Source organism: Taeniopygia guttata, chromosome 3 (assembly GCF_048771995.1).
Source record: "Taeniopygia guttata chromosome 3, bTaeGut7.mat, whole genome shotgun sequence".
NCBI lineage: Eukaryota > Metazoa > Chordata > Aves > Passeriformes > Estrildidae > Taeniopygia > Taeniopygia guttata.
Window position 1 is genome coordinate 104,433,334 of NC_133027.1, and position 21,653 is coordinate 104,454,986.

At 39.2% G+C, this 21,653-nt stretch overlaps 1 protein-coding gene across 1 annotated transcript in view; it reads left to right on the forward strand.

Annotated features, from left to right (window-relative positions):
• The window catches only part of KCTD3 (potassium channel tetramerization domain containing 3), a 25,217-nt gene extending 3,965 nt beyond the window's left edge, over positions 1-21,252 (forward strand). Inside the window, exons 3-18 of the mRNA XM_030269125.4 lie at positions 1,342-1,387; positions 2,236-2,309; positions 2,752-2,810; positions 2,997-3,077; positions 3,704-3,838; positions 4,673-4,763; positions 6,899-7,089; positions 10,925-11,040; positions 14,161-14,248; positions 14,373-14,489; positions 15,468-15,638; positions 16,783-16,938; positions 17,916-18,012; positions 19,301-19,485; positions 19,590-19,728; positions 20,066-21,252. Of these exons, the coding sequence (XP_030124985.4) occupies positions 1,342-1,387; positions 2,236-2,309; positions 2,752-2,810; positions 2,997-3,077; positions 3,704-3,838; positions 4,673-4,763; positions 6,899-7,089; positions 10,925-11,040; positions 14,161-14,248; positions 14,373-14,489; positions 15,468-15,638; positions 16,783-16,938; positions 17,916-18,012; positions 19,301-19,485; positions 19,590-19,728; positions 20,066-20,648 (2,329 nt within the window). The 3' untranslated portion in view covers positions 20,649-21,252. The remainder of the gene's footprint in view (positions 1-1,341; positions 1,388-2,235; positions 2,310-2,751; positions 2,811-2,996; positions 3,078-3,703; positions 3,839-4,672; positions 4,764-6,898; positions 7,090-10,924; positions 11,041-14,160; positions 14,249-14,372; positions 14,490-15,467; positions 15,639-16,782; positions 16,939-17,915; positions 18,013-19,300; positions 19,486-19,589; positions 19,729-20,065) is intronic.
• Positions 21,253-21,653: the final 401 nt, after the last annotated feature.

Sequence of the window (21,653 nt, forward strand, 5' to 3'; positions counted from 1 at the left end):
AAATGCTCTCAGCTCTTAATTTATGGTGTAAATAATATTAGTGCTTTCTTCCCCTTTCTTCCCCTAATCTGTCCCATCTCAAGCAATGGGACAGATTAATTTGAAGTAAGCTGTTACCCAGGAGGTATCTTCTTGCTTGAATGTAGCCATGGCAGCTTACATTTGCTGAGGAGCTGTCACTTTTTAGATGGAGTATTGTGGAAATAACCTCCAGTCTGCAGGAAAGGGGCATGCCACTGGACTGCTGTGACTCTTACCACTTGTGATCATATTGGCCATATGCATTAGCAGTACCTTTAACATTTTTGGTTTTGTTTGATTTGGGTTTTATTTTAAGTTATTGCTCTACACTCAGTTACCTCAAAGTACTGAGATTTTTAATTTGTGATACAGAAACTGTTGAATTATTGAACATCCTCCTTTTACATCACTGCCATTACTAGTTCTGCAGGTTTGTATTTTGTTGTACAGCTGCTGTACCTTTATCACCTCAGTTAATCCTAAACCCACAAAGGAAGACCTAAATGCTGGCAATTTTGCTTCCTTACATTCAATTTTTATATTCTAGATGTCTTTCCCAATAAAAGCCTGGCAGCTGACATATGTAGCATTTCCTGTTCCTATTTTACTGAGATGTTCAGATAAATGAAATGCCAGGGAAATGTCACCTTCAGGCATGCAAGGAGAGGCACTAGGAGCAAGTCTCATGCTATTCCCCAGTCTCTCAATGCAAAATATGCTAAGGAAGTAGTCCTGAAAGTTTTCCAACACTGGAAAATCTCTGATAATTGTCATCTGGAATCAAATGAAAGCTATTGGTGTTGGTGTCCATCTTACCAGTAAAATGAGATTTTGACATTGTGTTTTATATGGGTCTGGAAAAAAAGTACTTTGATCTGATGGGAGAAAAATTTTGAAGTAGAATTGTGTAAAAATTAATTCATCCCACTTTTGTCCAGTAAGTCCTTACAGACTGGGTTGTTTACTCATCATTTTTGCTTCCACAACTTTTACCAATTTAACTAGATTTTAACAAACTACAAAATGCTCTAAGTGCCTGGGAAGACTTTTTCATCCTTTCAGGACAGACCTTGTGTCTATTTTCTTCGGGAATCTGAAGGTCCTTATGATGCAGCTCTGAGTCCTTTCTTAGGTGTGCATGCACTTTTCCTTTGTCCAGGAGAGATATTTCATTCCTCCAGAATTCTGGCTGTTTTATTTGCTCTGATAAACTGTGTTACCAAAAAGTAACCAAGAGCTAACTGACCCAGAGCGTTCCTACACTATGTTTGTGTCAGTACATTTCTGGGGGACATCTAATGAAGATTTCCTGTTTTTCAGTTTGCTGAGCGGAAGAATTTCAACACTAAAGGATGAAACTGGTGCTGTGAGTAATGAATGTGCTGTAACTCATTAATTTGATGTTATGCTTTTGGTTGGGTTCTCTCCTAAAGCATTTTCACTGTGAGTGCTAGTGGAATTACACTGCCTGAGTCAGGCTAAACTTTCATGAAAATGAGTGACACCTCTGGCTTTCTTTGTTTCAAACTAAGTGAAACTGAATGATGTTTATACTTCTATGCTAATTCTGCATTGTACAGGTATTGCAGAAACAGCAACTCTACTTTTCTTAAACAGAGAAAATGCTCATTGCTGTATTGCAGGGAGGTGTAATTTTCATTACATAGGCATTGCATGTGTAGTTGAGTAATCCAACATGGAAATGTAGCACTTTTTTTGGCAAAAACATGTAGCACGGCCATTTTAGTCTGTGGGTATGATATTCTTAAATGGGAAACTATAGTTACAGTAATGTTGTTGAGCAATAGTAAGGCACACAAGTACTTTGCTAGAAGTGTAGAGGTAGTTTTGATGGTAATTGAATTTAAAAAGTCAAAACCTGGCTTGAGATCTTCTCACAGTTACTGCATAGTGAACACATGCTAGAAAGTGAAAGTATCCATTGTCCTTTGTGGAGACTAGAACCTCGAAAACCTAAGGAATAAATAGATTTATTAAGTGCCCTCTATTTGCAACAGTGTTTGTATGTATGTCCTGTAGGAATGTTTAATTAGTAGACAGTAGAATAATGAGAACAAAGAAGAAGCTCAAAAACTTTTGAGCTTTGTTTGCTCACTTCCTCATCTTCAACTCTTTCCCACATTCAGTATAAAATAGCACTTTAGTTGATGGTTGCTCCATAATAGTACTCAAGGAAGAAATTTTTCTTTGCAGATATTTATTGATCGAGATCCAGCAGCATTTGCACCCATTTTAAATTTTCTTCGCACAAAGGAGTTGGACTTACGGTAAGAAGTTCATTTCAATCAGAAGGATTAGAAAACTTACTCATGTGATAAATATTTCATCTTACTCATCTAATTGGGTGCCTGGTGTGTGGCTCAGCTCCCTCATAGATGTTGGGCTGTGCCTAGAGTATATGTTTGTCATGGTGGAGGCAGAAATGGTGACATTCACTTTTGTTAGTAGATTCTTTTAATGTAGACCACTTCTTGCAGTGTATTTCTTTATTGTTTCTGGATCTTTATTTTAATGAAAATTGAGTCAAATTAAGATCACTTTAAAATCTCAAGCATCAACATGTTGAACATATTTTGTGGTAATTTGATAAACTGTTAGGTAGCTTGATATTTAGATTTGTAATATCCAGTTATATGCAAGCATTTATATTCAAGGTATTGACTCATTTTGTTCTTTTTTGTTTTTGTTTTTTTTTTCCTGTTTCTGTAGGGGAGTGAGTATTAATGTTCTCAGGCATGAAGCTGAATTCTATGGAATCACTCCTTTAGGTAACTTTTGTTTTTTTAATGTGAGCTCATCTTATAATTATTATTGTGGTAGTGGTCTACTGGCAAATCCTGGGTAGTTGTGACCCAGAAGATTTTCAAAGTAAAAGTTTTTAAAAATGGAAGGATATTTTATGCAATGTTTTCAAGGAATTGAAAGCTGCAGTCATATCTGGGTTTCCTCCTTAGTGAGAAGATTGCTACTATGTGAAGAACTGGAACGCTCATCTTGTGGCAGTGTCCTTTTTCACGGCTACCTACCTCCTCCAGGTATTCTTGTATTCATGGTCTGATGTTGCTTGCTGGCACTTGCTGCTGTCATTTGTGATTTAAATCTAGGACTTTGATTGCTGTGCTGTAGAAAACAGCACGTTTAGAATACTGGGCAGGCGGTGTGGCATGTTAGTACTAAGCGGGCTGTGTGTGGTTGTATACTAGAGCAGAGGCTCTTCAGGAGCCTTGCAATCTAATGTCATCAGCATGAGGTGCTTTCTTCTTTCTGAACACAGAGTTCCCTTGGGTGTCCTATTGCCCAGGTGCCAAATCACCACTAATGGGCCTTCCTTACCAACATCAGTACCTGCTAGAATTTTTTAATTCTCTGCAGAGATGAACACAGTGCATGTATTAACCTTAAGTCTAAAGGATATCTTGTCCATTATTGACAAGTTTTCTGAAGATAATTCCACAGATGGTGAATGTCAACATAGAGAGCAAAAGCATTTTCTGTTTCAGTGTTACAGTATTGCCTGTTTTTTTTTTTTTTGTAGCAGATAAATTTTCATCAGAATTTAATTTAAGCACAAGTGTTAATCACGTATTTTTAAAGTGAACTAATATCTCTTATATTGCTGAAATTTAAGGAGGGACAAAAATATGTTATTTTTTTTTAATAGGCATTCCCAGCCGTAAGATAAATAATACTACTGGGCCACCGACCGACATCAGAATGGGTCAGAATGAGAGCGAGATGCATGGAGGTGGTGTCCAGCCTACACTTGCTGGTACGGGGGAAGGTACAGTCAGACTAGGTGAGGAGTGTCAGTTTTAAAACCAAAGCAAATTGCAAAGATGCATATCTCTGGGAAATAAGAACTGTGTGGCTGAATCTGGTTTAAATCTGCTATTCTGTATTTGCCTGGTTAAAACTGCTGAATACTTAGTTAAACACTACTCCCTATACAGTGTTGAAGGCTCACAGTCCACGTGTGAGGCTTCAGAGAAAGGCAAAGTTCTTCATGCAGTCTTAGCATGGCCCTTAGACAAATGCCTTATACTGTACTAAAACCATAATAAAAACCAGAGAGGCCACTGTCTCTTTGGTCTTTGTTCAGGGCCTAATTCCTGCTTTTCCACCTCTTTCTTGCTCTTGGTGCCTCACTTGCCCTGCAGTAGTCTTCACAGAAGAATTGTGAGATAGGCCTGAATTATGTAATTTTCCAGCTTTTGACTTTGCAGGCAAAATGATGCTATCAGAAGTGCTGTATTTCTGTCATAATCCTGTAAATCGTAGCAGTGTTAGGAAAATCTAGACTATGTTAAAGGCAAAACTATGTAATATAAAAGAAGGGTATGAATTGCTGATTTTCAGTGAGCTGCTAGAGGTTTGGAAGCAGGCAGTCCTGGATAAAAGGAGGTAAAAGGTGCATTCTTCAAGCATTAGTTCTGTAGCATACCAAGGCTGTGAGCATGAACTAATGCTTGAATACCAATACTGCGAGCTAGAATCTTGCTGAAAATGTTTATTGAATACTTAATAATTAAAGTTTCTGTTGCACATCCTAGCAGACAGCTCTATCCTGTTATAGCTGTCTCTGCTTATCTAATATTCATCACTTGCCTGACTTCAGCTTTGTTGTTTTTAGGATTTCCTGTGGACCCACGCAAAGTCCTAATAGTAGCTGGCCACCACAATTGGATAGTAGCTGCCTATGCCCATTTTGCTGTTTGCTACAGGTAGGAATAGAGTTGCTTGTTGGTTTACAGGAAGCTAAAAAGAATATTATTATTGGCTATGAGCAAAGCGAAATGTTTACTCTGAAATAACTGTAGTAAATGCCTTCAGTCTCATCCTATGAATATCAATTACTGCTTTTTTTTTTTGTGCTGCTTGATAGGAACTCAGATTTTGATTTGATGTGCGTTCTTGATACTGTTGAAAAAGTTGCAAATTTACTCCAATGTGACTGTTTCAAAAGCCTGTTTTAAAGCAGGCTTTTCAATGGAAATTAATTTTAAAAGTTTTCCTGCTGTGAGTTTGGAAAGAGTCTGTGATGTTACACTGTCAAGGAAGGTGAAACAGTTAATGAATTTTTGCTACCTTGTCTTCAGGTTTTGTTTTGGTTTTTTGTTTTGTTTTGGGTTTTTTTTTTTTGTTTCTTTTTTTTTGCTGAGCAGAACTGTTAAACATTCACTACTTCACTTGGATGGCTGAAAAACGTCTTAAATGTCTTTAAAACAAACTGGCTGTTTTTTAAGATCAGGTGAAGATGAGCAATACCTCCACATGATGGAAGCTGTCTTAAGTTCACATCTCATAGTCTTGATTTTATTAGTGGCTGTCTTTTGGAGGGAAAATCCATCCAGCTTTTAACAAGAGCTGTTGCCCAGACCAATCTAACATGGCTTTCATACTGTGGCTCAGAAAAAGAGGGGAGAAGAATGTAATGTGAGCAGCTTCTTTCTGCTTACTGCCAAGCTAAAGCTATACTTTGCTGCTTTTTTCACTCTCTAGAATACTTAATTGCTTAAACTTTGTAACTTAAATCACATCTAACTTGCATTCACCGCTGCAATTTTTTTTGCTTTAATTTGTATTAAATGTGGATTCCCTTGCTCTGCTTAATGTTTTTGTCTGACAGAGAAAGAGTCAATGATTTTCAACTCTTTTTTTTGCTAATTGTCTCCTTCTTAGGATTTTATCTCTGGCTGTTTTCCTTGGTTGCTAGCTCACTTTAAGTTAAAGATTCTGCCTCTTTCCTGCTTGGTAAACTACTTAACAAGACTTTTTGCCATTGAAATTATGTTACTAGTGATGCTTTTGATGAACCAGGTCAGACTTGAAAGGCTCATTAGAGAGGGTCTAGGTCAACATGCCAGTTTAAAGTGCTGCTTTTCTTCACAGAGACTGAAGGTAGCAGTCTTGTATTCTTTTTTTTTCTTCCAAAAGTTGAAGGAGCTCTAGGAATACAACAGTGGAATTTTCCCTCCTCCATTCTTCTACAGTAAAGTACAGTGCATGTTAAAGATAATATTTTTTTTTAAATTTTGAAGTATGACAAAAGTCTTTTAAAATTTGATCATAAGGTTTGCGAGAATGTCTTGGTTGCATTCAAAGTCTTGCTACTGCAATTGTGCTCTTAAATCTCTTCACTACAACTTCTGCATGTTGCAGAAAGTTGGGTGGAGCACAGTGGTGTGGATTGCTTTGGCTCCAGGCAGGTTGCAACACTGAAGTGAAGTAACAGCAACAATGCTAAAAAGTACACATATCTTTCTGCTTCTAATTTTCTATAACTTGACTGCAGAGATCTAGTCTGCTTTAGTTCCAGTGCAAAGTATCTACATTATTTCCTGAATTTAAGTAAGATAAATTGTGTTGACATCATGTAAGTCTTAAAAATGCACAGGGAAATTATTCTCTAAAAATAAATCTTACAGTCAGTTCAGTATTATCTGCTTACAGTATACCATAAACTGAAAATGTGTCTGGAGAGCAGAGCTTTATGCAAAAGCATGATTTGGTTTCTTGGGTGATACATAAGGAGTTTAATAGAGTTCTAAAGTCATACACTGAAACTCATTATCTAGTGTTAGCCCAAGATTTTGGCTTTGTCTTATAACTTTTATATCAGATGTGCTTATATTAAGAAAAAGCCCAGCACAGGATTCCAGTAGCTGCAAAGCACTGAAATAATATGCAGTATCAGTCTTCAAAATGGGAAAAAAATGCAGCTTTTGTAGACTCTAGAATTTGAAGTTTGGGGCTTAGACTGTAAAACTGAATCATCCATGCTGGTTCAGGATTAGACCGGCCTGTCTGTTCCTGAGTTTCTGATGTTGGCTCCCTGTTCTCCTCTTTGCCCTTCCAGGATCAAAGAGTCATCTGGGTGGCAGCAGGTGTTCACCAGTCCTTATCTGGACTGGACCATTGAGCGGGTGGCTCTCAATGCCAAGGTGGTTGGAGGACCTCATGGAGACAAGGACAAGATGGTTGCAGTTGCCTCAGAGAGTAGCATTATCTTGTGGAGCATTCAGGATGGTGGTAGTGGCAGTGAAATTGGTAACTATCATCACCTGTTTTGTTTTTTCTTTTGTGTGTGGGTTTAACTAGAAGGAAGCCTGAGACCTTGTTCTGAGGTATGTGTGATTTCTGGTGTTCAGTATTCACTTTCACAAACTGGCAAAACAAGCTATAGTGCAACAACCTGTTACAGTGTTTTAACTTCCTTCAGTTCTGCACCAGGAATCCTGTCTCAGAATCAAAGAGATGGAGAATAAAAGAGCACTGTGTTTACTGAAGAGATAGTAACCAATACTTACTGTTCAGTTTGAGGTTTTTGTGTAAAAATTCAAATTAAGAGTTAAAATTTTCCCTAGACTTGCATTTAAATCTAGCCCATGAGCTTTGGAGGTGGAAACCTATAGATATAAAGTGATTCTGCTCTTTCCTTTCCTTTGTGTTATTAAAGCCACATTTTTACATAGAGATGGTGAAAATACTTCAGTTCTCTGTCAAATGTGATTCATAAATGGAATCTGGAAGATGAAAATTTCTTGAGTTAATAACTTGGGTGTCAGGGTAGGAGAAAAGCCCACATTATTCCTTTAAGCATACAGGAATTACTGCTTATACACCTTGGCACTGAACGACGCACAATTGTAAGCTTTAGAAACAGCAAGAAGACATTTCCAGAAGTAAATATTCCCTGGTACTGATCTGATGGCTTGTCTGAGTCATTGCTGTTCAAATATAGGGCAAATTTGGGAGGCACTGAAGGGAACAGTATTTGGAACTTCCTCTAGCCTAATCCCTGGTGTTTGGATAACCACTGCTATGCCAGTAATGTCTGTTTCCTCTGGCAGTGGATACTGCTAATAAAGTATGACAGCAGTCTGGTTATGTGAGCACTTTTCTCTGAAACTTAATGCTGAGCTAATTTGTTATTAGATGTATTTCTGTAGTTGAAGACTTGAGAATTATAGTAGCCATTAATTAAAGTCAAAATTACCAAATTCAAGCTTTGACCCATGTGCCTTTAAAGAACTTGTTTGACAGATTCTCAGGCAATTTCTAGCTATGTTAATGGTTATTTAACATTGCTGTGGGTTTGTTTTTTTTTTCCTGCATGAATGTGTGGAAACACTAAATCATGTTTGAAGATGGGGAAAGGCAAAGGTCTTGTATGAGCTGTGTACTGCTCTTTTACTTGTGACTCAGAGTCCTTATATATAATCATGGTCAGCAAAATGGAAAAGGAGATTCCATTGTATTTAAGAAAAAGACAAAAGGTGTGTCTAACGGTTGAATATGAAATTATTTCCATTAATCGCAGAGAGTAATTATCCAATCTGAGAAGTCTTTTCTTCTCTCTTTCTCCCGTTGGCTGAATCTTAAGGACAGGGAAGGGCTGGTGTGACAGCTGTACTTCTGTAACAGACATTGCTTTAAGCACTGTGCCATTACATTCCTCCTGCATTTTCTGGTTTAGCTGCTTGTGTTACCTTGGGATTTGCAGCAAGACACAAGAAGCATCATCTCGGATTTTTTGAAATCAAGTGCAAAGAGACACAGAAAACCAAAAGAAGACTTTAATTTCAAATAAAAACTCTAAAATATGCCAGTATCCTAAGGTTCTGATAGCTTAGACTATAACTGAAAATGGCAACAAAACTGAAGCAAGGACTTTTGCTAACCAGGATTTTTGCTGTACTGCATTCAAGTGACACTGTGAAACAGAGTAATTGCCACTTGGGGCAGGAGGACGGGGGAAGCAGACAGAAAGTGCCTACAGGATGAAATTCCTAGTCAGACTCACACTGACCAAAAAGTACTGCTCTTCTTTTAGATAATAAGTCATGTTGATTGGTTTAAAAAAAATGCTTGTTTAATAGTTATAACTTGAACATAGCTGTTTTGTTTCCTTGTAGAGACAAATGCTTGCAGTGCTGCTTTGTGTTAGAGATACAGTACATTGCTGTCATCTTGTGAAAGAAACTACTTGTTCCAAACAGTTGCTGGAGCCTGGCAACACCATCCCCAGCAAATTGTGTGGGCTGGCATCTCTGTGATAGAGCTCTCCCAGAGCGCTTTCTTCCCTTTTGATATTACTTACATAAGACACTGCTGCTGGCTTGCTGCTGTAAGCAGTATTTTACTGAGAGGGACCCTTAGGACAAGAGCCTGTCATTACATATAGTGTTGTCTCCCCTGTGGACAAGTCTCAAGATTGTTGAGCCTAAGCAAGACTGACACTTCAAATTCCTCCAGACCATTCAAGCTGTCTTCCTTGATTTCCTTGAACCTCGTCCTTCTCTGGAGTAATCAATTCTAGTTGTTTCTGTGGATTTTTTTATTACTGCCCTTTTCATGTGCCCTGTACTGCTGAATCTTATCTGCATTGAATGATTGTACTTTGCCCTGGAAAATGGTTTAGCACCATAATTAAAACAATTTCCTCAGATTCCCTCTTGGATGTTACAGAGGGCTGTTTTTTGTGTAGGAATGACAGTATGTACATTTGAGTTTGTCCTAAACAATGTTGAGGAATTTTCCAGCTATTGGATACTCTTGTTTTGACAACATCTATCTGCTGTTAAGGAATATTAGTGAGAAGTAATATAAATATATAGAGTGAGCAGGATGGAATAGAAACTTGTGAGTGAAGCTTGACACTTTGGTGTTGTAATGTATCCCCAGTATTTTTGTGATTACCAGGCAGAAAAACATAGCCTGGAATTATTTACAAACCAAGTTAATTACAAGGCCATTTTGCTAGACTTCATAGCTTGCAAACTTGTAAATTACCTCAGACCTTTTGAGTATGCTGTAACTTTTAAATACATGGGCAATAAGTAGTACAAAATGTGGTATTCTATCCAAGTTTGCAGTTCAGTTATTCATATTGGATCTATGATGAGACTTGGAAGCTCTAAAGAAAGGATCAATTTTGTGGAAGGCCTCAGATGTTAAGGTCAGCTGCAACCACAGCCATCAATGCCTGTCAAGTGCTACACTGTTTTGATTTTTATTAATGAAATGTTGTTGATGACATATTTCCTTTACTTGGAAGGCCAGCATTTGCTGGTAAGTTTTATTTTCCAAACTTCAATAGTATGTGATAATTGGTGAAACTGCTTCCCTATATAGCTTCAAGTTTTAATAGCCTGTACTCTCTGCTTAAGGACTGCAACCAAATAAAAGGTCTGGGAATGGAAAGAAATAAGTAGGCTTTTGCAGGCTGCTTATTTTTCTGAGTTAAGTATTTATGCTAAAACAGACATTAGAATGTATTCAAATAAAGTCACTTTTGAGTTGTTCAGTCTTTTCCAAAGAATAAGGCTGAAGCCTTGTAGTCATGTTTAGTTCCTGAAATCCATTTTCAAATTATTTTTACTTGACTGGACTTACAAAAAAATGTCATCAAGAATTTGTAATATTTTAACAGGTAATTGCAAACTAGTATGGCACAAATTTGCAAAACCCATGAAATTGCTGCTTCTTAAACGACGCTTTAGAGTCACAGCTAAAAAAAAACCCCACAAAACAACAAAAATTCCCGCTTGCTGTAATATAAGTTTTTTATTTATTTTAAAGCCATTTGAGAACTTGATGCCTGTAGAAAAATGTTTATATATTTCATAAGGGCTCTTCTAGCTTCTCTTGCCTTCTTTCCAAATAATGCTGGTATTAGTAGAGATGACATCACACTGGCATTCATTGGCACCCAGTTTGCTGCATGCCTGGTGCCTCACCTACCACACTGCAAACCAAGTTTTGGCTGTTCTTTACTTGCTACTGGAATAAATGTGATGTGATAATAATAGAGAGATTCCATTGTTACTGTGTTTTTTCTCTTCATTTTATATGAGCTTCACAGCCTCTTCATTTTTTGCAGGAGTGTTCAGTCTTGGAGTGCCTGTAGATGCTCTCTTCTTTATTGGCAACCAGTTGGTGGCTACAAGCCATACAGGGAAGGTTGGAGTATGGAACGCTGTGACTCAGCACTGGCAGGTCTGTTCAAGCTTCCACATCACTTTTTACAAGCTGGAATGTCTTTCTAGTAAAAAGAGAATAAAATAATCTAAAAGCATGTGGGAAATGCTCATCATAGGGTTTTGAGCCCTAACTTGTGTTATGGAGTTTATCACCTGGGTATTGTGCCTGTGAGCAGAATGTTGACTTGTTTGGTGTTGCTAAGAAGCATGCTTTTAGGCTTTCAAATGAAAGGATGTGGTGTGATTTGGGGTAATAAATGTCAAGTACCAGTATATTTAAACTTCTTTATGGATTACTAACTTTGTAAAAACTTCACTAGCATCATAGGAAATAAAATTTTAGGGAATGTGTGACAGTAATTTCTGGACCATGTGAAAGAAAACAAGAAGGCAGTCTGGTATCTGGGGATCTTCAAAGCTGCTTTACAATAGGAGACTTCTTCAACAGAAATACATGACTTCATTTTAATGATGCCTGTCATGTGTGTGGATGCTTCTGGCTGCACTGATTCCTGTTGTCAGAATGCACATTAAATAGAGAGATCCATGGAGTCAGCATGAGTCTGAGAAACAGTCGAACATTCAAATAACAAAGCATGTAATGCAGCTGGATGCGCACCTTTGTGGCACAAAACCTAGATGCACTAAAAAATCCCAAAAATGCCTTGCAAATCTCAAGAGGCAGAACTGACCTGAGGCTGCTCAACTGTTTGCTGATCAAGTTCTGATTTTACACTTAAGTGATAGTACTGGTAACAAATAACATAGAGAATAGGTGTGGGATAACTCTGCTTCTGCAGCAGAGACAGACAGGTTAGTACAGCCTCGAATTTAACAAAACATTATTTAAAATTCTACTCATTTGCAAAATCTTCTGTTAAGGGACAACTTAATGATATCTGGCAATCTCATGTTTAACAGTATTTTTTAAAGGAGCAAGTCTTAAGAAATAAAACCTGATGTCCCATTCATTGTCTTTGTTTTTGGGGGAGACACAGAAATCTTTCTGATCATCTGAACAGTTCCTCAGTTTGACTGACTATTCCACTAGTGAAAGCATTTCTTAGAGTAGGAAATCTTTGAGAGGCTTATATGCCAGTGTGTCTGTACAACATTTTGGCTGTTTTTTTCCAAGAGAATGAGAATAGCTCCTTTTATAAACAAACAAACAAAATCAACCAAACACAAAACTAACCCACATAAAACCAAACCAACAAACAAAAACTCCAAAACAATACAATTTCAAGGTGTTTTCTGTATCTTCAGCTCATTTGCTAGTAAAAAAAAATCAACAACCCACAAATGTCTTCCTGTAGACTCTTAATATCCCTTTAGAACACAATCTTTTCTTGAAGAACCCCATAAAGATGTAAAGTGGCAGACTGATCTTGAAATTGCTAATGAGAATATTTGATATTTAACTGACTGCTTTCCATGAGCTGCCCACAGCTCTGGACTTAGGATGCAATCATACTTGCTTCAGTGAGAGAGGTTTTTGTAGAACAGTGTGCTGATCCCATTTCAGAGCAAGAACTTTATCTTCTTTCAGGCTGATGTCTTTCTAAGTTCTACTTTCATTTGTGCAAATCTATTCTTCTTTATATGGTGATCTCTAATGCATTACACCCTAAAGATGTAATTCTGATCTCTGCATCTTATTGGATTTTGCATCTTCTTCCCTTCTTGGAGATTTGAGCAGACTACTGGGGTGGTTTCCCTAGTACTTATTGCTCTGGCAGTGTTTTAGTTGCATGCTAAAAGGAGAAGGAGGGTGTGGGTGCTACATACATTAGTAATGAAATTCTTAGCAAAGGAGAGCTTAAAGGAAGCAGAATATTAAGTGCTATAGAGTAAGAGGTAACATAAAGCAGTAGAGTGTGACAGAAAATCCTACTAGGCAAAGTGAGGATTCTCACTGGCCATGCTTTGCCAGTGACTGTTGCACAGAGTTGCTCTGTTTCCTAATGAAAGTTCACATCTTGGCAGAAGGCAGCTGCTGAATCACCTCTAGTGTTCCTATCTAGGAACACTAAGCAATTCTTCCTGCTGCAGAAGGAGAGAAGATAAAATGTTTTAGAGGCTTACAGGCCATCCTTAAGTTAGGAAGGGGTACTGGATTAGAGTTCAAGCTTTTTGGGATGTGGGGAAGTTTCTTTGGTTAATTTGTTTTACTTTTTTCCAGCTGATACATTGTAATTATTTTGCAAATGATTTTTCAAGTCTCTGTAGCAATTGGAAGGATGATGCTTGTGAGAGAAAAATGAGAACTTAGGCCGAAATGTCCATTAATTAGTATTCAAGGTATATTAAGTGAACTGACTTAAACATAAGAGTACAGGACAAATACCATGACACTGTGCATATTTGAGTGCTCTGGATAAAATGGCTTTTGGCTTTTTCCTCCTCAGGGCTAAAGCAAAAAATAATTCTTTGAAATAGGAAACTTTACCTAGCATAAGATAAACTTTTCCTTTGCTTGAAATCTCTGTCCCACTTGGAGCAATAAGCTCTCCTTTTAATCCTAGAAGGCAAAGAAAGGGCATGTGTTGAGTTGTAGACCAGTAAGTAAAATATGACAGGGCTGTCTTCCAGCTTGCTTGGTGTCTTCATGTGTTGGAAGTGAGAAACTGTAATGGAACAAGAATTTTTACCCCTCATTATATATCTGCTAGAGGCAGTGATTTCCATAGTTTGGCAGAGGGATACAAAACTTGGGATAAAGAAGGCATAGAGAGGTAACATATCTAGTTCCTTGGTGCAGAAGTCTCTTAAGGGCTTGTCAGAAACAGAGGAAGGGAGAGGACAGAAAAGGTGAAATACACTCAATGGCATATGGAAAAATACCTACTTTTGAAGACATGGTTTAGGTACAACTCTTGAAGGTTTGTTCCTTCACACAGAGAAGGATCATCCAGAGCAGTTGTGGTGATTTGTCTGCTGAACTCCAGGACTTCAGATCCAGTTTGGTAGAGGAATATGCAGTATTTTAGGAATGCCATTGTACGTGCCAGTGTGTGCACAATGGCTGCAGCCCAGTACCAAACTCAAGTAATGTTCAACCAAAAATGTCTGAAAACTGATGAATTAACAACCTAAATTCGTGATATGATTATTTTTTCCTTTGTGTTTGTGGTAGGTTCAGGATGTTGTTCCTATCACAAGCTATGACACTGCTGGGTCTTTCCTTCTGCTGGGCTGTAACAATGGCTCTATCTACTATATAGGTAAGAAATGGGAGCAGGGTGGAATAAAAACGAGGTGCTATTGCTTGTTTGTTACACACTTTAGTTGACTTAAGTTGCATCAGAAGAACTCTGTCTAATGAGGGTAAATATCTCCTCCCCACAGACATGCAGAAGTTCCCACTTCGAATGAAAGACAATGATCTTCTTGTGACAGAATTGTACCATGATCCCTCCAATGATGCTATAACAGCTCTCAGTGTCTACCTCACACCTAAAACAAGTCAGTATTCTACCAGTGTCTCTTCACTGAGAGTTTGTTAGAAATGTGCTTTTCTGTTTTCTAAATGGACCTTTCCTATTGCTGCTTAGCAGGGTTAAAGCATACAAGGTAGCCCTTGACATAAACAAAGAATTTTTCTTCATTTAATCATCCTCAAATGAATGATAAACACTAGGCATAGCTGTTTTTCCTTACACCTGTAATCTGTATAAATAGGTACATATACTTACATGTATTTCTAGATTAATTCCTGTGCCTAGTGGTTTTAAGTCTTTTGCACCAGAGAGGCACTTAGATTATTAATTGTATTTGCTGAAATACTTTGTGCTGAACTGGGTAAGGGGGAGACACAACCTTGCTGTTGTGTCTGACTTTATAACCAGTATGCTAAGAAACATTTCCATATGCAGTGTGATGATGCTTTTTAAATTATGGTGCAGTTATCTTTTAAATTAAAAAGAGAAACAATAGCAACAACAAAAACCTAAAACAAAGTAAAACTCTAAAAAGCCCAGACTGGGAGGAAATGGTTACTTTCACATAATAATATGGATACCACAGTGACTTTTTGAGCTGTAGTTCTTTCTGTTTTGCTTTGCTTTCCCATTTGCCTCCAACTAAAGCAGAAAAATAAATGTTACGTGGCACCTATAGACCATATCACTGTGAGAAGTGCCAAAATATCTGACTATATGACTTCATCCATGTCTTCTTTCAGGAGGGAGGAGAGAATGGGAAAACAGGCTTTTGTTAAGACAATGTTGAAGCATGTCGTGTGGAATTGAACAAACCTGGGGTCATTTTAGTGGCAAAATGCCCTCCCTGTTTATGGGAAAATAATGAGTAAACAGGGTTTGAAAAACATAGCTTTCTTACGGTGGAAGCTTGGAAATACTGTTTTCTACTGTCTCCTTCCCTGGCCCCCAGTAAAGCAAGCTTTTATTCCTAGAGGAACAACTGTGTTCTTGCTTGTTTTAGGTGTAAGTGGCAATTGGATTGAGATTGCATATGGCACCAGCTCTGGAGCAGTGAGGGTGATTGTTCAGCACCCTGAGACAGTCGGGTCTGGCCCTCAGCTCTTTCAGACCTTCACGGTTCATCGAAGCCCTGTCACGAAGATCATGCTCTCAGAGAAACACCTCGTGTCAGGTAATGTGTGCACAGATGTGTATTGCTGGTTCTCCCCTCCTCCTGAGCAATGCAGTATTTGTATGCTATGCTCTATAACTTGCATATTTCCCACATGTAATAGAAATTAGTTGGACGGATCTGGGGATAAGTGAAGGGCTAGATTTGCTTGGATCCTCTTTAAAGTAAGCTTCCTTCAAAGCCTTTAGCAGTTGAAAGGCCCAAGTTTTATTTGAGCAGATACTAGAACAGCTCACTCTTTCATTTGTGTCTTATTCAAAGGTTGCCATTTGTAGAAATAACAGGGCTTGTAAACAAATATATCTCTGTCAAGTTTTATTGTTGTGTGCAGGTCCTTCAGCACTAGTTCTATTTTAACAGCCTTTCAGGAGCTTTCTGGGCTGCAGCAAAATGTGCACCATCTCCTCCTGGGCCCTCGAAAAAGCCTTCCTGTGACTTCAAAGGGCTATTTCTGTTTCTGTTTTCAGCAGACTCCCAGTGTCTGTTGTGCTCTTCTGCTTGTCCTGGTCTTATGCTTAGGAACGTGTCTTACTTGCAGAGAAGATGCAGTCACTCCTTCCTCTGTAAAAATTTATTTCATCCAGAATCCAGCAACCAGGGCATGGCAGAGAACTGGTTTACATCTTGCTGCTATCTTGTTATTAAAAAAAAAAAAGGAACAGGAACATGGTATCCAATTATATTGCAAATAAACAGCCCAGAGGTCATCTGTTCCCCTGCAAGTTGCTGCTAAACTCTCAGTACCAGGAGAGGGCACATCTCTCTGTACAAAACTGAGTTAATTAATGAATTCAATGGAATAGGGCTGTTGTGTGAGGAGGGTTCTGCTGCCAGGCTGCTCTCATGACCTCTTGTCCTAGCATCTGCAGACAGGGGATTGCTATTGGTGCTAGACCAGACCTTTGTTTGGTTTTGCACCTGTCCCGTTTTTTGAATTTCTGAGTGAAGAAACAAAACTAATAGAAAATAGGACATCAGCAAGAATTTGTAGACTGTTAGAAAATTGTCTGGAGATGCTGTATGATCTCACATTGACTAAATTGTTGATTGCTCAGTCTTGAAAAACTATAATGTAGATGAGTATTAGAGAAGTTTATATAAATGTTTTGTCATCCCTTGTAAATGCACATCTTTTCCTTTCTAGTTTGTGCTGATAACAACCATGTCCGGACATGGACTGTGACTCGGTTCCGGGGTATGATTTCAACTCAGCCAGGCTCAACACCTCTTGCATCATTCAAAATCTTATCCCTGGAGGAAGCAGAGAGTCATGGCAGTTACTGTTCTGGAAATGACATTGGTAGGCTGTCTCTGGGTTGTGCTGTGCCTGTACCTTCCCTAGTCTTATAATGGTTTAACAGTCCTTCAGCCCTATAACATGCAAGACAATGAGTGTAAGCTCTTATACATTGCTCTCCCTTTGAAATGATGGCAAGGATCTGTAAGATTAACTTGGAATTATTATTTAGGCTGTAGAGAGTGAGCACTTAAAGGACTCTGAATGACAGAAGAATGGACAAAAAAGTCTTTGGAACACAGATACTACACCTCTTCCTTGAGCAAACTGATGTAGCATTTCAATTCTGATTAAACTAGAGAACGAGAGAAAGCACAGGAGACTGTATTAAACAGATGAGCATAGCAAACATTTGGTCTACTGCAAATTCTAGTTCAATGTTCAGCTGGGGTTAAACAAAGCATGGAAAAAATTCTTAAATGACTTTGAAGTCATGACAAAGTTCACTGAAGCCTTGCAAGTGCTGCAGAGGCAAAGGGTGCTAGCACATTGCTGTAGCAAGATACTGAGGGAATATATGTTGGTAAATATGGGTAGACAGTTTAGATTCCTTGGTGGTCTGAGCCTTGTAAATGAACCTTTGATGAATAGGATGCCCTGTGAACACAGGCTGGGGTTAGTTGCAAGAGATCTGATTAAGCCTTTAGACATGGAGGAGCTGCAAAATAACAAATTACTTGCTGTTATTATAGAGACCTAATATAGGGTTTGTGCTGACATAGTAATTCCTCCAGGAACACACAGCAAACTTAAAAATGTATGTCCGTTAGAACAACAAAAGCTGATTTGGATCTGTAGAGACTGCTAACCATTGAATGGCTTTTGCTAGCTACTGGTCATTTTTGGCTCCCTGCTCCTGATACTTTAAAATTGCAGTGGTCATACTCACATGAGTCTGGGTCTTCAGAACTGTTTGGGGAAAAAGCTGAGAGGATTGAAACAAACAAAGAAACAAGTGATCATTCCTTTTTTTCCTCTAGGACCCTTTGGTGAACGTGATGACCAACAGGTGTTTATCCAAAAAGTTGTTCCTATTACAAATAAGCTGTTTGTGAGGCTGTCTTCAACTGGGAAAAGGTACATCCATGTTTTAAGTGGGAAAGAGGCAGGCCTAGGCCTGTTCGGGTGGTGATGTCTCCCTGCTCCATGCTGAGTGTGTGCAGTCTTCTACTATGCTAGACAGCTCTGGCTGAACTCTTGTTTGTGTGCCAGTAACAGAACTGTTATTTAACAATTATTATAACCTCAAAGCCAAAAGGCTTTTTGACAAATGTGATATTGGAGACTCACTTCATGATGGAGCTCACAAAATAAACATTTCTGTGCCTCTACAGAATATGTGACTCTCAACCATGGTGCCATGATAATATTTAACTTCAAAAGTAATGCTGAAATTGCTGGTGGCAGGGAATATGCTGCTCACAAATGGGTTTCTCTCTTTGCACTTGGCTTTGAAGACATTAGAACCTTTAAAGTGGAGGTACTGTTTTCTAGGTCATCTATTCAATAATTTTCTTAGGCTTGACTTCATAATATTCTACTAACATTGCTGCCAATGTTAGTAGAATAACAAAAAATGTTATTCTAATAGCAAAAAAATGTTGTCAAATCCACAGCTGTTTTTCTTCCTGTTAGGCTAGGAAGATGATGAGATCAGAAAAGACAATGGATCCAGTTCTGTGCTTCATTTTTGCATCTCTTGCCTAATAACTTTGAATCTGGATGAAAACATTAATGCCTCAACACTATGACTTATTTTGGCACTGCTTGGGTGAAAAGTTCACTACAAAGGGCCAGTAAAACAAACTACCCAGAGCATGAGCAGCTTAGTTTTGGGAGTCCTTTTGTACTCATCACTCATAAGCTTCTAAAATAAAGGGGAAAAAAGCAATGGAGGTCTGCCATGACAAGTGAAATTGCAGTTATGATATGACAAAAGTTATCTTTATAGATAATATCTACATTGTCTTTGGATTTTTTATATGTTTTTGTATAACTTTTGTGGTTAAATGTGCTGTTTCTATGGGTTAATTTCCTAGAGTGTCTATGAAGGGGCTAGTTTCTGTCACTGTTATGAGAGCCTTGGCTTTCTTATCATTGCAATTAACAAACAGACATAGAACATGTGGGGGCTGCCTAATAAACAAGCAGTAAGAGTGCAGATGGACTGGGGGTGGGAAGGAATTGTCTGCAGCTGAGCAGTGTGCCAGTTATGCAGGGGAAGGAATTTTATCTGTAGAAAACATCTTTTTCTGATGGCAAGTTTCGTGCCTTCTCAGAAAATGAATGAACCCAGTACTGACTTCAGTGACCCAACTCTGCCAGGTGCAATTGTTCAAGTAATTTGGGATTTCTCTTCCTGTAGGATCTGTGAGATCCAGGCAGTTGACTGCACTACCATCTCATCATTTACTGTGCGAGAATGCGAAGGATCCAGCAGGATGGGCTCCCGGCCACGCCGCTACCTCTTCACTGGACATTCCAATGGCAGCATCCAGATGTGGGACCTGACCACAGCTATGGACATGGTTAATAAGAGTGAAGACAAAGGTAAATTGTGTTAGGCCAGGACTGTGGTGTGGTTCTTTTTCATGTCCTCACAGTACCTAACTGCAGTAAATGGACTTGGCCTCTAAGAGCTCTTTCTCTTGCAGATGTTGGTGGCCCCACAGAGGAAGAGCTGCTGAAGCTGCTTGACCAGTGTGACTTGAGTACATCTCGCTGTGCCACACCCAACATCAGTCCTGCCACCTCAGTAGTTCAACCAAACCGACTTCGGGAATCTAATTCCAGGTAAGTCACCAAGTGTGTCACCAGCTGCAGGCACCAAAGGTTTTGCTTTTCAGGTAGGCAGACTGGTTTGGTGAATTGAAGGCTGTAGCTGAGCCTCTGAATTCATGCCCTAAGTGGCTTGAACCACACACATACTCCTTTATTTCTACTGGTTTGTATGTGTCCAGACCAAAGTATCCTCTGAGAATCTGAAGTGATCTGGAAGCCTTTGTGTGGTGGCTGTGATGAGTGTATTGCTATTGTAGTGGTAATTGCAGTGGTGGGTGGGAGCAGTGGTGTGCAGAAGAACCGGCTGCTATTCTCAGCCTAACATCTGCTTTTCTTGTATTTTCTGAAGCCTCCAATTGCAGCACCATGAAACAATCCACGAAACGGCCACGTATGGCTCTGTGCGGCCATACAGAGAAAGCCCCCTCTTGGCAAGAGCAAGGCGGACAGAGAGCTTCCACAGTTACCGGGACTTCCAGGCTTTTAACTTACCCAGCAAAAGCCCAACAGAAAAGGCAGCTGCTGCAAATGGGAATTCAAGCCAGACAGAGGCCAGGAAGGCAACAGCTGAGGGCTCTGCAGCCGAGAGGAAGGCAGTCCAGTCAACAGCACTTGAAGTGCGAGGCACCGGCGTGACAGAGGCAGGTGGGTGTTGCAGTGCAGAGGTTCACCGCCTGCCAGAGAATTCTCTGGATCTCAAAAGAAGAGGACCAGAAGAAGAGAATGAAACCAAAGCAGAAAGCAAAAAGAAAATGGGATTTGAAGGAGCTGGTTTCCTGGGAAGAAAGAAAGTGCCTCTCCTGGCCTCGGCACCAGCCCTTGCTGAAGGTGGGCCTGAATTACCTGGTGCAGCTTCTCCATCACCTACAAAATCAGCTGCTTCACCACGACACCGGAAGAATGACACATCCTGCCAAGACTACGGCTTGTGAAAATGTGTCTGGTAGCAAAAACAAGGTGCAGATGCCCTCTGGCTGATAATAGGCATGATGTCACTTGGTGTGGGTTGTTCCTTGAGTGGGATTTTGTTCTCATATAAATATTCTGTTTTATTCTGTTCAGAATAAAACTTGTAAGGTTATGAGAAAGTTCCTAGCTGCTGCCAAAGCTTTGAAGGGTTGTCCACATCAATGTGTGGCTTTATGTAATGCTCCAAAATGTAGTACGGTACTTGGTCCAAAATATTGTTGTGCATTCTTGCGTAACTGTGGTCAGGCATGTGATATGTTGTCATTATTTTTGTTTTGGGGAAAGGGACAGTGCTAAAGGAAAACTTGGTTGCTGAGCAGAGGATGTCCTTTAGATGCAGCCACACATTGCTCTACAGCACTGCTGCTGTCTTGGGTGGATTTTGCCTAATTTGCAGAGCTGCCTCTGTAGCGTTGTTTAATGAATGGGATCCTTGCTCTTTATGCTGCTGTCTGGTATCTGAAATATTTTGTGCAGGTTAAGGAGGAAGCTATCCAAAATAGCATATCATTTTGCCTCTTACTCCAAATAAACTGCCAGAGGAGTGTTGCTTGTACTTTCTGAAAATATGTGGTATCAGATGATGGATTTTGCTGATTGCGACTGAGAGAATGCATAAAAATATGCTTGGCAGACTACACAAAACTGGCAGTCTCTTGAGGGCTTCCTTGTCACTTTCTCTGGAAAAAAGGACTGAGATGAATATGGGAGTAGGTTTACTGTCATGGTGTAATAATTCTCACTTACAAGTGCCTTGACATGGTATTTCATACCTGTGTCACACTGGCTGCTTGCTGTTTGCACCTAGTTTACTATGGATGGTGAACAAGTTTTATTGCCTGTGGATTAGTAATACATAAGCAGAAAGGAAGGATGTGACAGCAGTGAAAAAGCGTGCTTGGAGTTCAGCATTTATTAATGACATGTTTTGTTGGGTTTTTTGACTTGAGCCAAGAGGGAGAGGGAGT